Source organism: Gigantopelta aegis, chromosome 6 (assembly GCF_016097555.1).
Source record: "Gigantopelta aegis isolate Gae_Host chromosome 6, Gae_host_genome, whole genome shotgun sequence".
In the NCBI taxonomy this organism is placed as follows: domain Eukaryota; kingdom Metazoa; phylum Mollusca; class Gastropoda; order Neomphalida; family Peltospiridae; genus Gigantopelta; species Gigantopelta aegis.
In genome coordinates, this window is record NC_054704.1 from 2389072 (window position 1) to 2401762 (window position 12691).

Sequence of the window (12691 nt, forward strand, 5' to 3'; positions counted from 1 at the left end):
CGTGTTACATGATTGTATAACATGCTCAGGCCTAACCAATAGCTGCTATGTTCGGGACAACTAGATAAACCTAGCAGTTGTTTAGATATTCAAATATATATGACCCTAGGCCCCGTTCCACGAAGCAATCTTAGGCTAAGACCACCTTAAGTGAATGAGATAGTTACACACTTAAGATGATCTTAGAGCTACGATCACTTCGTGGAACAGAACCCTGGACGACAAAACCGTATTTAGTGACCAAAATCGCATCTCTGAACAAGGCAGAGTGGAAAGGATATTTTAGACAAAGTCGTGATTGCTTCCATGATCTACTATCACGTGTTCGTCCTTATGAGGACTGCCAGCCTAAAACTGGTTTAGAAAACCCAGGCTTGGGGTTATCAGTAATAAGATAACACGACAAAACAGGTTACAAAAATGATGAATTTTAACAGTTACAACCTCTGTTCTCGATGTATGCCGCCGTCAAATCAGAATATAGTGTTATCTGTCGCGAACATCTCGTGTCATGGTTGTGTGCTGTGTGATTAACGTGACAGGGTTCTGATGACTATGATGCTCCAATATGACTTTAAGTCTGCCAGTGATTCTCTTGTAGTAGTTTGTGCACTACTCTGATGTTGATTAAAATTCTGAGAATAAAACGTGAATAACTATGTAAAACGTGAATAACTATGTAAAACGTGTATATCTATGTAATAAAGATAAGCATTTTTAACGTGAATGATCATGCAATAATGATATGCATAAAACGTGAATAACTTTCATAAACAATAAACATAAAACGTGAATATGTAATAAACCTAAATATAACACATTTATAATCATGTAACAAAGATAAGTATAAAACGTGAATAATTATGCATTGAAGATAAGCATAAATTGTTAAAATATAAAAAGTGAATTATTCTAACTATGAATAACTATGTAATAAAAATAAGCATAAACCGTGAATAACTATGCATTGAAGATAAGCATAAAACGTGAATATATAACGTGACTATATAAGACGTAAATAACTGTAATAAAATAAGCATTAAACGTGAATATCTCTGTAACGAAGATAGGCCTATGCCTGGAATGGATGTTTAGATCCTAATTAATAAAACTAAACTTGTTAACCAGACACAGTCAGTGGTTTCTGCTGGTACATCACAATTACTGAGTGCAAACGAGTCCACGCTGGATCACGCATTAGTCATTATTTACCCAGTAGCTTTTCAAGATGACCAATAAGTAAGATTGTACATTTATGACGAATCAAGCCATACGGAGCACGTACTGAAAGCGCCTATCTCTGGGTCAACCCGGATACCATATTGTACATTTCTTAAATCAGGACACCCCAGGATTACATAAAATCATCATAAAACATTGTATACATGTAATCGAGTACAATATTTGTCTACAGATAACTCTTCTTTTGGACGTAGACAAACAATATCTAAACGTTTGTAAAAATGAAACAAAAGTCTAACTTTGATACATAACCTATGCGTGGAAAAACATGCATGGTTGAAAATAAGCCTGCTTATATTCATTGTTTTAGTAAAACTAGTTAAGCGGTATATTTAGACACTAGTGTTTGCCGAGAGCATCAGATGAATGGCCAACACTTGACACACACTGCATGAGGCAGCAGTTCACCAAATACTAGTAGTATCACAGGGGGTCAAAGTTCAAGATGCACTCCACTTTTCATTCCTCGGATATGGCTACCAGTCCTGGCATTGGTGATAAATCTGACAATGTTTGTTGTAAAACAAATGTTATTTCATCTTACCAGTATATTCGTGTATTTAACTTGGACTAGTGTCAATGTACTGCTATTGTGCTGGGAGGTTTGAAGCATGTGTAGCGTCCAACCAGCAATAGGATGACAATGTTTGCGATGTGATTGTATTTAGTGGTTTACACCTTGTGGTGTTCTCTTGTGTGCTTTAAACAACAGTTGCCCCATTAATAAATTATTTAATGATGTTGATTGGCAATTAGGCTATAGGCCTATTATAATACAAATGCTTATTAAAGAGACATTCCTGGGTTTGCTTTATTGTAAGATGTTTCCGACTAATAAAAGAGTTCTACGATTAAACTTACATATTAAATATGTTTTCTGGTTTAGAATATCAGTTTCTGTATATTCAATATGTTTCTGGTCGTCTTGTTATTTGTAAGAATTTTGAAAAAAATTGTTTTTAACCTAGTACAAATATTAGAACGATCAGAAACACGTTTAATATACAACCACTAATATTTTATGCAGAAGAATATATTTGATATGTAATTACAATCGTTAAAAAGTCTTTGTTAGTAGATAACATCTTAAAAATTGCAGCAAACTCAGGAATGTCCCTTTAATAAATATATACAGTATGCATCATGTTCCGTCTTTGGAATGCCTACATGCAATAAATAGTACTTGTAACGTATCTTTGTTTGTGAAAAAACATTTACGTATGTATTTTATCGCACTATTTCTTGCACGACGGAAGCAAGTCAACATTGACGGTTGTGAAGGTTGTAACTGAGATCGAGGGTATGAAACACCCGAGTTCGTAGGGGATTCGGGTATATAGTCCCCCGGAATATTACGAAAACTAGATGTCCTGAAATGCAATTTCCTCACGACAAATACTAGTAAATGCAACATTTTAATTTTAATTTTTTGACATGTTGTATAATGTTGTATGTAATGTGTATACGCTGAACATGTAAACATCACGACCATGTACCAAATTGTTGAATCAAACAACTGTACGATCCAATCAAATAATTCGTTTACAATTACAATTGACAATATCACTGATATTATTAATAATATATCATTTTTCAAGGTAATGCTTTCATGTTGGACTTTGTATTAAAACATTTGCAGAACGGGTTTCACTTCTTTTATATCGAGTTTACGTCAATTTCTATAAGGGTTCAGGTTATTCTCCAGCGGAATATTTTAAACACTAAATGTCATGAAACGCAATTTAGTACCTTATATAATTAAAATTCATCATCAGCAAGTTTTAACGGTGGTATAAAACTAATAATATATTTTGTATACATAATTATAGGGTTTAGGGAGAGGTTTTGGGAGGCTAACACCGTTCCTGTATTTTATAATAATAATAATATTATAAAGTGTTAAAATAAGTGGCGGCCTAGTGGCTGCTAGTGACAAGAAGCCCACTGCTAGACCATGCGCGTTGTCCCCGTGTTGTTCAACGCTTTAATCAAATTACGGCATTAACCTACTACATGTAGTATCTCGCTCCACCGTGTGTGTGTGTGTGTATAACTTCTACAACCAAATCACAGCAATAACCGATCTCCAACTATCTACTGTCACCATCATGTGACACGGCTTCAATTTGCATACAGCCTTATGAGGACACGATTGTGGCTCGCGATTGGCTGCAGGAGTGGAGGGTCTCGCGCGGACCGCATGCGCTCGTTCTATAAATGACAGTCGTCCGCTCGTATCTAATGTCGCACTCCCCACGAGCGCCTAGTCCCAGCTCTCGCTTCTCACATTTCAAACACTGCCAGATACTCGTATCGCGAATTACGACCGGCCAGTGTGTCTCCCAGCCGCTGCGGATTGGGTTCCAGGCAATATTTCATTACGAGCTGGGCCTTAATTAAACTCTTAACGCAATGCTGCAGACTGTTCCGCAGAATTCGGCCGACCCCATCCTGGGAATGATGTCCCACGGGGGACACCACCTGTTACAGCACCACCACCACCATCATCAACGACAACCGCACCAGCACCACCAGCACCATCAGTACCAGTACGACTGGACAAAGTACATCTGCCAGGATAGTTCGGAACACGAGGAGAGTTACGACAAGCCCGACAAGAGGAAGGAACAGCGAATACGAAGACCCATGAATGCCTTCATGGTTTGGGCCAAGGTGGAGAGGAAGAAACTGGCAGACGAAAACCCAGATATCCATAACGCTGATCTCAGCAAAATTCTAGGTAAGTAACTTGTGTATGTAAAGAGAGAGAATAGATTTTGGTTTGTTGTAGTTTACTAGAAGATTTTGTGTTCGCTTTTATTGCTAGACGTTTAAAGTATACCGTTAATGTTTTTTGTAGAACAGCTACATTCAGGGCAATTAAAAATCTATAATTATTATAGAGTTCGATTAGTTGTTCTGTATACAAAATCACGGAGAAGGCCTAACAAGTTGTATAACTTATGCCTAATCCATTTGTTCTTTAAAAAGCAAGAAAATATGTTTCAGTCAAATGTACAAAATCTTCCAAACGTGTCCGTGTTGCTAAAATGCAAGAAAGCTCGCCGAACAGATTAATTACGGCTAAACTCCTCAAGACACCACCAACATACAAGAACAAACATCTCATCTCTCTCTCTCTCTCTCTCTCTCTCTCTCTCTCTCTCTCTCTCTCTCTCTCTCTCTCTCTCTCTCTCTCTCTCTCTCTCTCTCTCTCTATATATATATATATATATATAAAGTTTTTATCCGAGTCCTAATCTAATCGTACTACATCACCTTTATTTATCAGATTTTCTTAGTTTACTCCGACCCCAGATTTGTGCTTTCTGACACTATTTGTTTTGTGATCCTTAATTCACAAAAGTTAAAATATCTTTCTCGCTATTAAGCGAAGAACGTAAGATTAAATAGTCTTTTGCATGTATAAAACTATTTAACATAAAGTTTTGTTTTGTTTAACAACACCACTAGATCACATTGATTTATTAACCATCGGCTATTGGATGTCAAACATTTGGTAATTTTTGTCATATAGTCTTAGAGAGGAAACCCGCTACATTTTTTTCCATTAGTAGGAGAGGATCGTTATATGCACCAGGATAGCACATACCACGGCCGTTGATATACCAGTCGTGGTTCACTAGCTGGAGAAATAACCTAATTATTTAACATAAATGTTAAAACACTTAATAAAAGTAAGAGATAAAAGTTTGCACATATAAGAATGCGTGTGAACCAAACTGCAATCTTTTTGAAATGAAACACATTTCATTATATCTATCTACAACGGTAGAAAAGTAATAACCTTTTACTTTTAATAAACACATTTCAAAAGTAGACTTTATAAACATTATGCATAATTATATTGCAAAAACCCACCCCGAAAATCCATTTTAGAGGATGCTAAAATGTTGATCATAATTCTCTCCTCTGATGTAGATTTTGATTTAAATACATTTTGTAGAATAAATTAAATAAACAAATAAAAAATATGATAACAAAATTGTATTTAACGTAATTTAAAGCATAACTCATCTTTAAAAGAAAAAATATTAAACAGTCTATTCATATTAAGTTGTCTTTTTAAAGTTCTATCCGTTTTAAGTGTTAAAAATGTATAGTTTTAAGTTATCTCTTAATTTCTTAAAGATTTGCCTTTTAAAAACATTCTATTCACTGTTAGTTGTATTTTAAACATTGTTATAAATTTGTCTACTTAACAATTTCGTTCGTTTGATTTCTTTGTAAAACCTCTGTTCATTTTAAGTTCTCTTTAAAAAGTCTATTCGTTTTAAGTTATCTGTTTATGAACTGTTAGTGTTATCTTTTTACACATTGTTAGTACATAAATCTTCTCGTTTTAGTTTTCTTTTTTAAAATTCTGTTAATTTTAAGTTATCTTTTAGTCGTTCGATTAAGATGCGTTTTGAATAAATCTACTCGTTTTAGTTGTCTTTTTTTAAACATTCTCTTTGGTTTAAGTTGCCCTTTAAAAAGAAAAACCCCAACAGTTTTCTATTGACGTGGCTTATTAGTAAATTGAATTAATGATCACTACTGGAACCCGATATTGAGACCAGCTTGCTTACACACACATGTAAATATACACCGTGACCCCGCGCTGGTTCCTGGCTTCTCGTCTTTCAACAGAACTGCTCAGACACTTGTTTCGTTTTCGTCCCACCGACATCACAACCACATGCCCGCCCGGCCCATTCCAGCAACAACAAACATGTGTTTGATTTAGACACATTTTAGTTGTGTGTGAATTACTCTGATGTTAAATTTAAAACATTTTCACATGATCACGTGCATTAACGACATCGCCGGCAGTTCGTGAGCTGGCATCCAATTTAACACACGGTTTACATTTCGTTTACAAATGTAGAACTGAATTTAGATTTGTTTGTAGCACACGCCTGTGAAAGCAGTAGTGTGTGCGATATTGGCGAAGTTTCACGGGCTAGAAATGTCTTAAATATTGCCAGAAAAATAAATGGTAGTGTATGCATGCACATATTTAAATGTTCATTTACATACACAGTATAGTTTAGGCCTACATTAAAGGGACATACCCTAGTTTCATCCCGTGAAAATTAACATTACGTTTTTTAAATCTACAAAGCTGTAACACATTTGGATAAAGTTACAATTGAGTGAAACATAAACTGTGACTTTAAAATGATGAAATACCCTAAAAGATGGATTACAACTCGACTCCATAACTGTTACTTCTCAGACGCAAGTGCGTTTTTAAAAAATACGAGAAATGCATTTTGTGATATTAAAAAACATCAGTTTAACCAAAAACACTTCGAATGTACGGAAATTGATAATCTAAACAATAAAATATAAGTAAAGTATAATTTAAGTTATCAAAACGGTTATAATAGTCAAATATATGCGTTAGTGTTTAAAAACTAGGGTATGTCCCTTTAAATAATATTATAGCGTATACTACCAGGTCAAATGTAATGTTATACATATTTATCGTCACAAACAAGGCATAGAAAAATACCGATATTAATTAACATTTGAATTTTTAAGTAATGTGTTGCAGTAACGTTTCATAATATTGAATTTGAATCTAGAATTAACTATGAAATATTTTTTATCAGACATTTTTGTTGAAATGTTCTTTCACAGTAATAATTTATACAAACTTGTTTTTAAGTCAAATTAATTTATTTTGTATAACATGCCGATTTACTGGAATAATATTGTAATTGGTTCAATATAAGTCAAACAGTAATTACAAGGCAGTGATTGGTTGTCATTTTGAACTCGTATTGTCATGAGTTTAGTATTTACAAAAATAGTTTGTTTCCTAGTATGAAGTTACATTAAAAAAATTACGAATAAAAAAACGTTTATATATCTACGTGTACATTTATCCATACATACTGTATTAACATTCTCTCATCTGACTTGTAAGAAATTCGTTATGCTATATATGGAGTAAGTAAAATATTCTTGCTTTCAGGAGGATAATGAATTACTATTACTATTATTTATTTATTTATTCGACTGTTGTAATATGTTTTTAATATATTCATTACTAACATATTTGTTGTTGATGTGACCTTGAGATGGTTCAAAGTTTTAATATACGCGATACCTTTCCATTCTGTTCACCCCGCTGTACTGTTCTGCACACCCTGCAGAAATTGAAATACAAAATTAAGAGACTGTATCATGTTTGTGTTAATTTGTGTAAAGTGTGTCATGAATTGTTATTGTTTATTAATGACTTCCTGAATACTCACAACGTGCGTTGATTTTGTTTCCAGGAAAGCACTGGAAGAACCTGCGAGTCGAAGAGAAGAGACCGTTTGTCGAAGAGGCGGAGCGACTTCGTGTCCAGCTTCTTGTCGATCACCCGGATTACAAGTACCGGCCTCGGAGACGGAAACACCCGAAGCGCATCTGCAAGAGAGCGTCAGGTTTGTCGCCCCATCATGACGTCAGATCCGACATGACTTCCGCCAAACTGGCCGACTCGAGAGGTCAGCACGTGAATCAGGCGTCTGCTCCACTGAACGGTCATCAGTCGTCCCTGGGATTCCACGGGTCACCGAGCAGCGCCGCCAGTGTCACGGCGCCCATTCTCTCCAACCTCCTCAACACCCCGGAGTCGTCTCCCCCTTCCAGTCCCGACAGTGACGACAGCAAACCACGGAGCAACCTGAGAACATCGCCCAGAGACGACAACAAACTGATGCACGTCTACTACGAAGACATCCTTAGTTCTAACGGATTACTTACTCCCGACCGATCTCCTATGGAAGCTGGAGAGAGTGTGTTTAAATTCCCGCCACAGCCTTCTAACGAGGATCACGGAAAAGCAGACGTGAAAACCTCGTCCTCTTACTCGGAACTGTTGCGGAAGTTCAGCAGTGGCAATGTGAGTCTGTTCGGACGATTCGGCAGCAGCTACACGCCGACCCCGACCAGTATCAACCTGACCTCGTCGTCTGACAACCTGGTGACCTTGAGAAAGCTGGTCAGTCAGACGAGCACGTCTGGGTGTCACTACAGCCAGCGTCCCAAGCCGTCTGTTACCTCGCCCCACCACGAACCTCCTCCTCTCAGACACCTGGGACAGCCGAAACCACACGTCCTTCCACACGGCAGCTGTTTCGTCACGCCCTCAGACACCATGGCCGAGGGAGACATTTTAGAAAAGTTTTCAGAGGTCGAGAGGTTGGCTGACGTGGACAGGAGTGAGTTTGATCAGTATTTGTACGGTAGCCCGGCCAACTCGTCATCACAGAGCGGGTTTCTTCTCGGATGTTCGTCTTCTGTATCTAATTTCACCAACCAGATGAATGGCGGTGTGGACATGAGCCAACTGGACTTGAAACCAAATCTTGCGAATATCTGCAGCGGTCAACCGGAAGTCTGCAATATGGACGACGGGTATTCTTCGTACGCCTACGACTTTGGTGCTTGTATCGTGTCTGCCCTTACCACGTCTGCCTCGTTTTAGACTCAAAAACGATATTTTACAAGTATGTTATTCGAAAACCATCGAATGTCGCAAAAGTATGATTTTATTATAAGCATAATATTTTGTAAAAAATGTTGAACAACGTCAACGAAATATTGTTCATGCCTCGTGCCACAAACTAGTGCCATATCAGCATTAATAAGACTATGGAACATTAAAACAACGAATTGTGGCGGCCGACATTTTAATTACCGTCCATGATGTGTCGAACATTTGAACGGGATCCGAGCGGTGTCGAACTATACCGAGAAATCCCGAACAATACCGAGAAACCCGAACAATGCTCGCCAGTTCCGAACAATACGAGAGACTATCCATTTTTGTAAAATTTATAACTGTTTTCTGCCGACCTGGCGGTGTCAAGTTCATGAAGACACTGGTTTGTGTTATCCGATAAACGGTGGAATGTTGTGAATTCTTTGTCTAGTAGTGCGGTGCGTGGCACTAACAGCGGGATGGGACTGGCGGAATGTGATCTCAATATACGCGGAATGGCGGCTCGGTATTGGGGCATTAGGCCATGGACACAACAGTCGGCCCGTTGGGGCGCCCCACAAGTTAGTGTAAGCAACTTGTGTCTAACGGTTTCATGTAGGACGCCCTTCAAGTCCACATGAGTATGAAACGCCCCTGTACATTACTTAGAGGTCTTGTGCTCGACAGAAAGACGAAAATTGCATTTCTCCAGAAATGATTCTTTTATTTAATAATTGTTGACTGTCAATCATGAAAAACTAGCAATATGAAATGTACTGTATATCATTTCTTCATGGTCTCAACTTAAAGCTATATATGTAATTTATTCACACAGCCTGACGTGTAATATAAACTATATACCCCGATCTGTTAGAGCAATCTCAGTGTATATATCAAATCGAAATTCTCAAAACAAATATCTGCGGTCACGTGTGCCCTGGTGCCTTTTGGTGGACATTTTATTCCGCGATTGCGTGTGCCTTCACGCCCCCTGGCGGATATTTTTCTTCTGTGGTCACGTGTACCTTTAATAATATTCGTCATCTCGACTGTACATACACATATAAATTATTCAAATGCTAAACACATCACAGGCAAGTTTTGTAGTTTGGCCAGATTTACCATATATACAGTAATAATTTTCGATGTATCTAATATTTGCGAAATTTAATAAATAAATTTACACATTTTTGTACACCTGATTTTGTTATTTACAAAGTGTCTTAATGGAAAGCTATTTTACAACCCAGTATGCTATTTAATCTATATATATATATAATTATTTATATAATTTATGGCAAAACGTAGTATTTGCTACACTTACTGTCATTTAGTGTAAAAATAAAAGAAACAAAAACAAAACAAAAAGCCCCACCATTCTGCCACCATTGTTTCCGATTAACAGCACAATGTATTTTATATCACGTTTTCACAGACAGGGCAGCAAACACCATTGAAAACAAAAATGGTCAACCAAGTTCACAAAGAAGAATAGATCCTGTAGCCAGTAGAATCTCAAGCCGTAGCTGTAGACCTCGACTTTCGACCCCTCACTAATTCACTCCAAATCGTCACCTGTCCATTCCAAATCCCCCAACCATTGACTATATTTTACAATTAAAGCTGCAATGTCGCCACACCATACTACTACATGGCTTAATTGCACAAAGCACAACCAGAACTACACCTGTAGTAAACTCGTATGTATAGTCAACTAATAGGCAACAAAATACGTTTTACAGTTTTTTGTGCGAAATGTATTTAGTTTAACGACACCACTAGAGTACATTGACGACCAATCATCGGTTAAACGTTTGATGATTCTGATATTTAGTCTAACGACACCACTAGAGTACATTGACGATCAATCATCGGTTAAACGTTTGATGATTCTGATATTTGGTCTAACGACACCACTAGAGTACATTTACGATCAATCATCGGTTAAACGTTTGATGATTCTGATATTTAGTCTAACGACACCACTAGAGTACATTGACGATCAATCATCGGTTAAACGTTTGATGATTCTGATATTTAGTCTAACGACACCACTGGAGTACATTGACGATCAATCATCGGTTAAACGTTTGATGATTCTGATATTTAGTCTAACGACACCACTAGAGTACATTGACGATCAATCATCGGTTAAACGTTTGATGATTCTGATATTTAGTCTTGGAGAAAACCTGCTACCTTTTCCCATTAGCAGAAAGTGATGTTTTATATAGACTTTCTCACAGACAGGACATCACATACCACCACCTTTGATATATCGCTTGTAGGACACTGGTTTTCCCATTAGCAGAAAGTGATGTTTTATATAGACTTTCTCACAGACAGGACATCACATACCACCACCTTTGATATATCGCTTGTAGGACACTGGTTTTCCCATTAGCAGAAAGTGATGTTTTATATAGACTTTCTCACAGACAGGACATCACATACCACCACCTTTGATATATCGCTTGTAGGACACTGGTTTTCCCATTAGCAGAAAGTGATGTTTTATATAGACTTTCTCACAGACAGGACATCACATACCACCACCTTTGATATATCGCTTGTAGGACACTGGTTTTCCCATTAGCAGAAAGTGATGTTTTATATAGACTTTCTCACAGACAGAACATCACATACCACCACCTTTGATATATCGCTTGTAGGACACTGGTTTTCCCCATTAGCAGAAAGTGATGTTTTATATAGACTTTCTCACAGACAGGACATCACATACCACCACCTTTGATAAATCGCTTGTAGGACACTGGTTGGGGTGGAAAAAGCAATAAGAGAATTGTTCCAGCAAGGAGGTTCGATCTTACGAACAAAGAATTTCAAGCGAACACTCTACCCAAAGAGCTAGATATACACACACCACCTGTCATTTTTCTAATACACTCATTAACTAAAGTGCGTTGTTTTGTTGTGACAAACGGGTATTTTGTTTTTTACATGATATGACCTGAAACGTAATAATAGCCGAAACTACACCAAAGATTTTGAACGTGAAATGTCGATTGTTTTGTCAATATTTCAGACTTTAGATTATACAGTGTGTATTTCTTTCCGTTAATTGCCTTCCACTTACTTCTTTTGGCTGTCATTATCAATATAAATCATGTAACAATAAAGTTAACTTCCAAACAACAACTGTATTCGTTCTCACTATTTAACCTAATGGCAAATACAAAAGGAACTCATCCTACATAGATCACAATAACAATACTAAAACTATCATCGTATGTGTATGTCCGACGAATCCACAAAACATCCCACACGTTGGGTAGTCACATCTGTACATAATTCGTCCGTATCTCTAGTCTTACCGGCCGTAGCATTAAAAATGACCTATTTATTATATTGAAATGAAGGTATACACGGAAACAGGCCACTCCCTGTCAGTGCTGGTATGATGGCGACGACGGACATGTTACTTCGCCCCGCCCCCGCACTGCCGAGTACATGAACTGGGACATTCAGAAAGTAGCATGGTTTGTTCAGCGACACCACTGTCATCGACTGATTCAAACACTTGGTCATTCTGACACATAGTCTTCCGAGGAATACCGGTACACCTTTTTATTAGCAGCAAGGGATCTTTATGTGCAGTCAGGGCAACACATGCTACTGGTTTTAAGTAGAAACCACTGGTTGGAATGGGAAAAATCCCTAGTGAGAGAGAGAATGGGTCCACAGAGGTGGTTTGATCCTGCGACCCAAGCTCTACCGACTGAGCTAACAATGGCTAATTAATACATCTGTCTGTAAACAAACGAGAGGCGCAGTTTACAGCACACGTGTTTTGGAAGAAATTCTAATTAATTAATTAATTAATTGTTATATTGACTCATTTATGAAAGTAGTCATTTGGAAAGTATAGTGTACGTGTCACTGCATGGTGTTTAATATGATTGGTCCTAAGTTAGCAGTGTTGTATGAAACGTGTCAATA

At 37.4% G+C, this 12691-nt stretch overlaps 1 protein-coding gene across 1 annotated transcript; it reads left to right on the top strand.

Moving 5' to 3' along the window:
• The first annotated feature begins 3494 nt into the window (after positions 1-3494).
• Positions 3495-9926, top strand: LOC121375835 (transcription factor SOX-7-like). Its single transcript, XM_041503502.1, has 2 exons — positions 3495-3982; positions 7536-9926. Exons 1-2 carry the CDS (start codon positions 3655-3657, stop codon positions 8732-8734), a joined length of 1527 nt encoding a protein of 508 aa, XP_041359436.1. The 5' UTR covers positions 3495-3654; the 3' UTR covers positions 8735-9926.
• The last annotated feature ends 2765 nt before the right edge of the window (positions 9927-12691 follow it).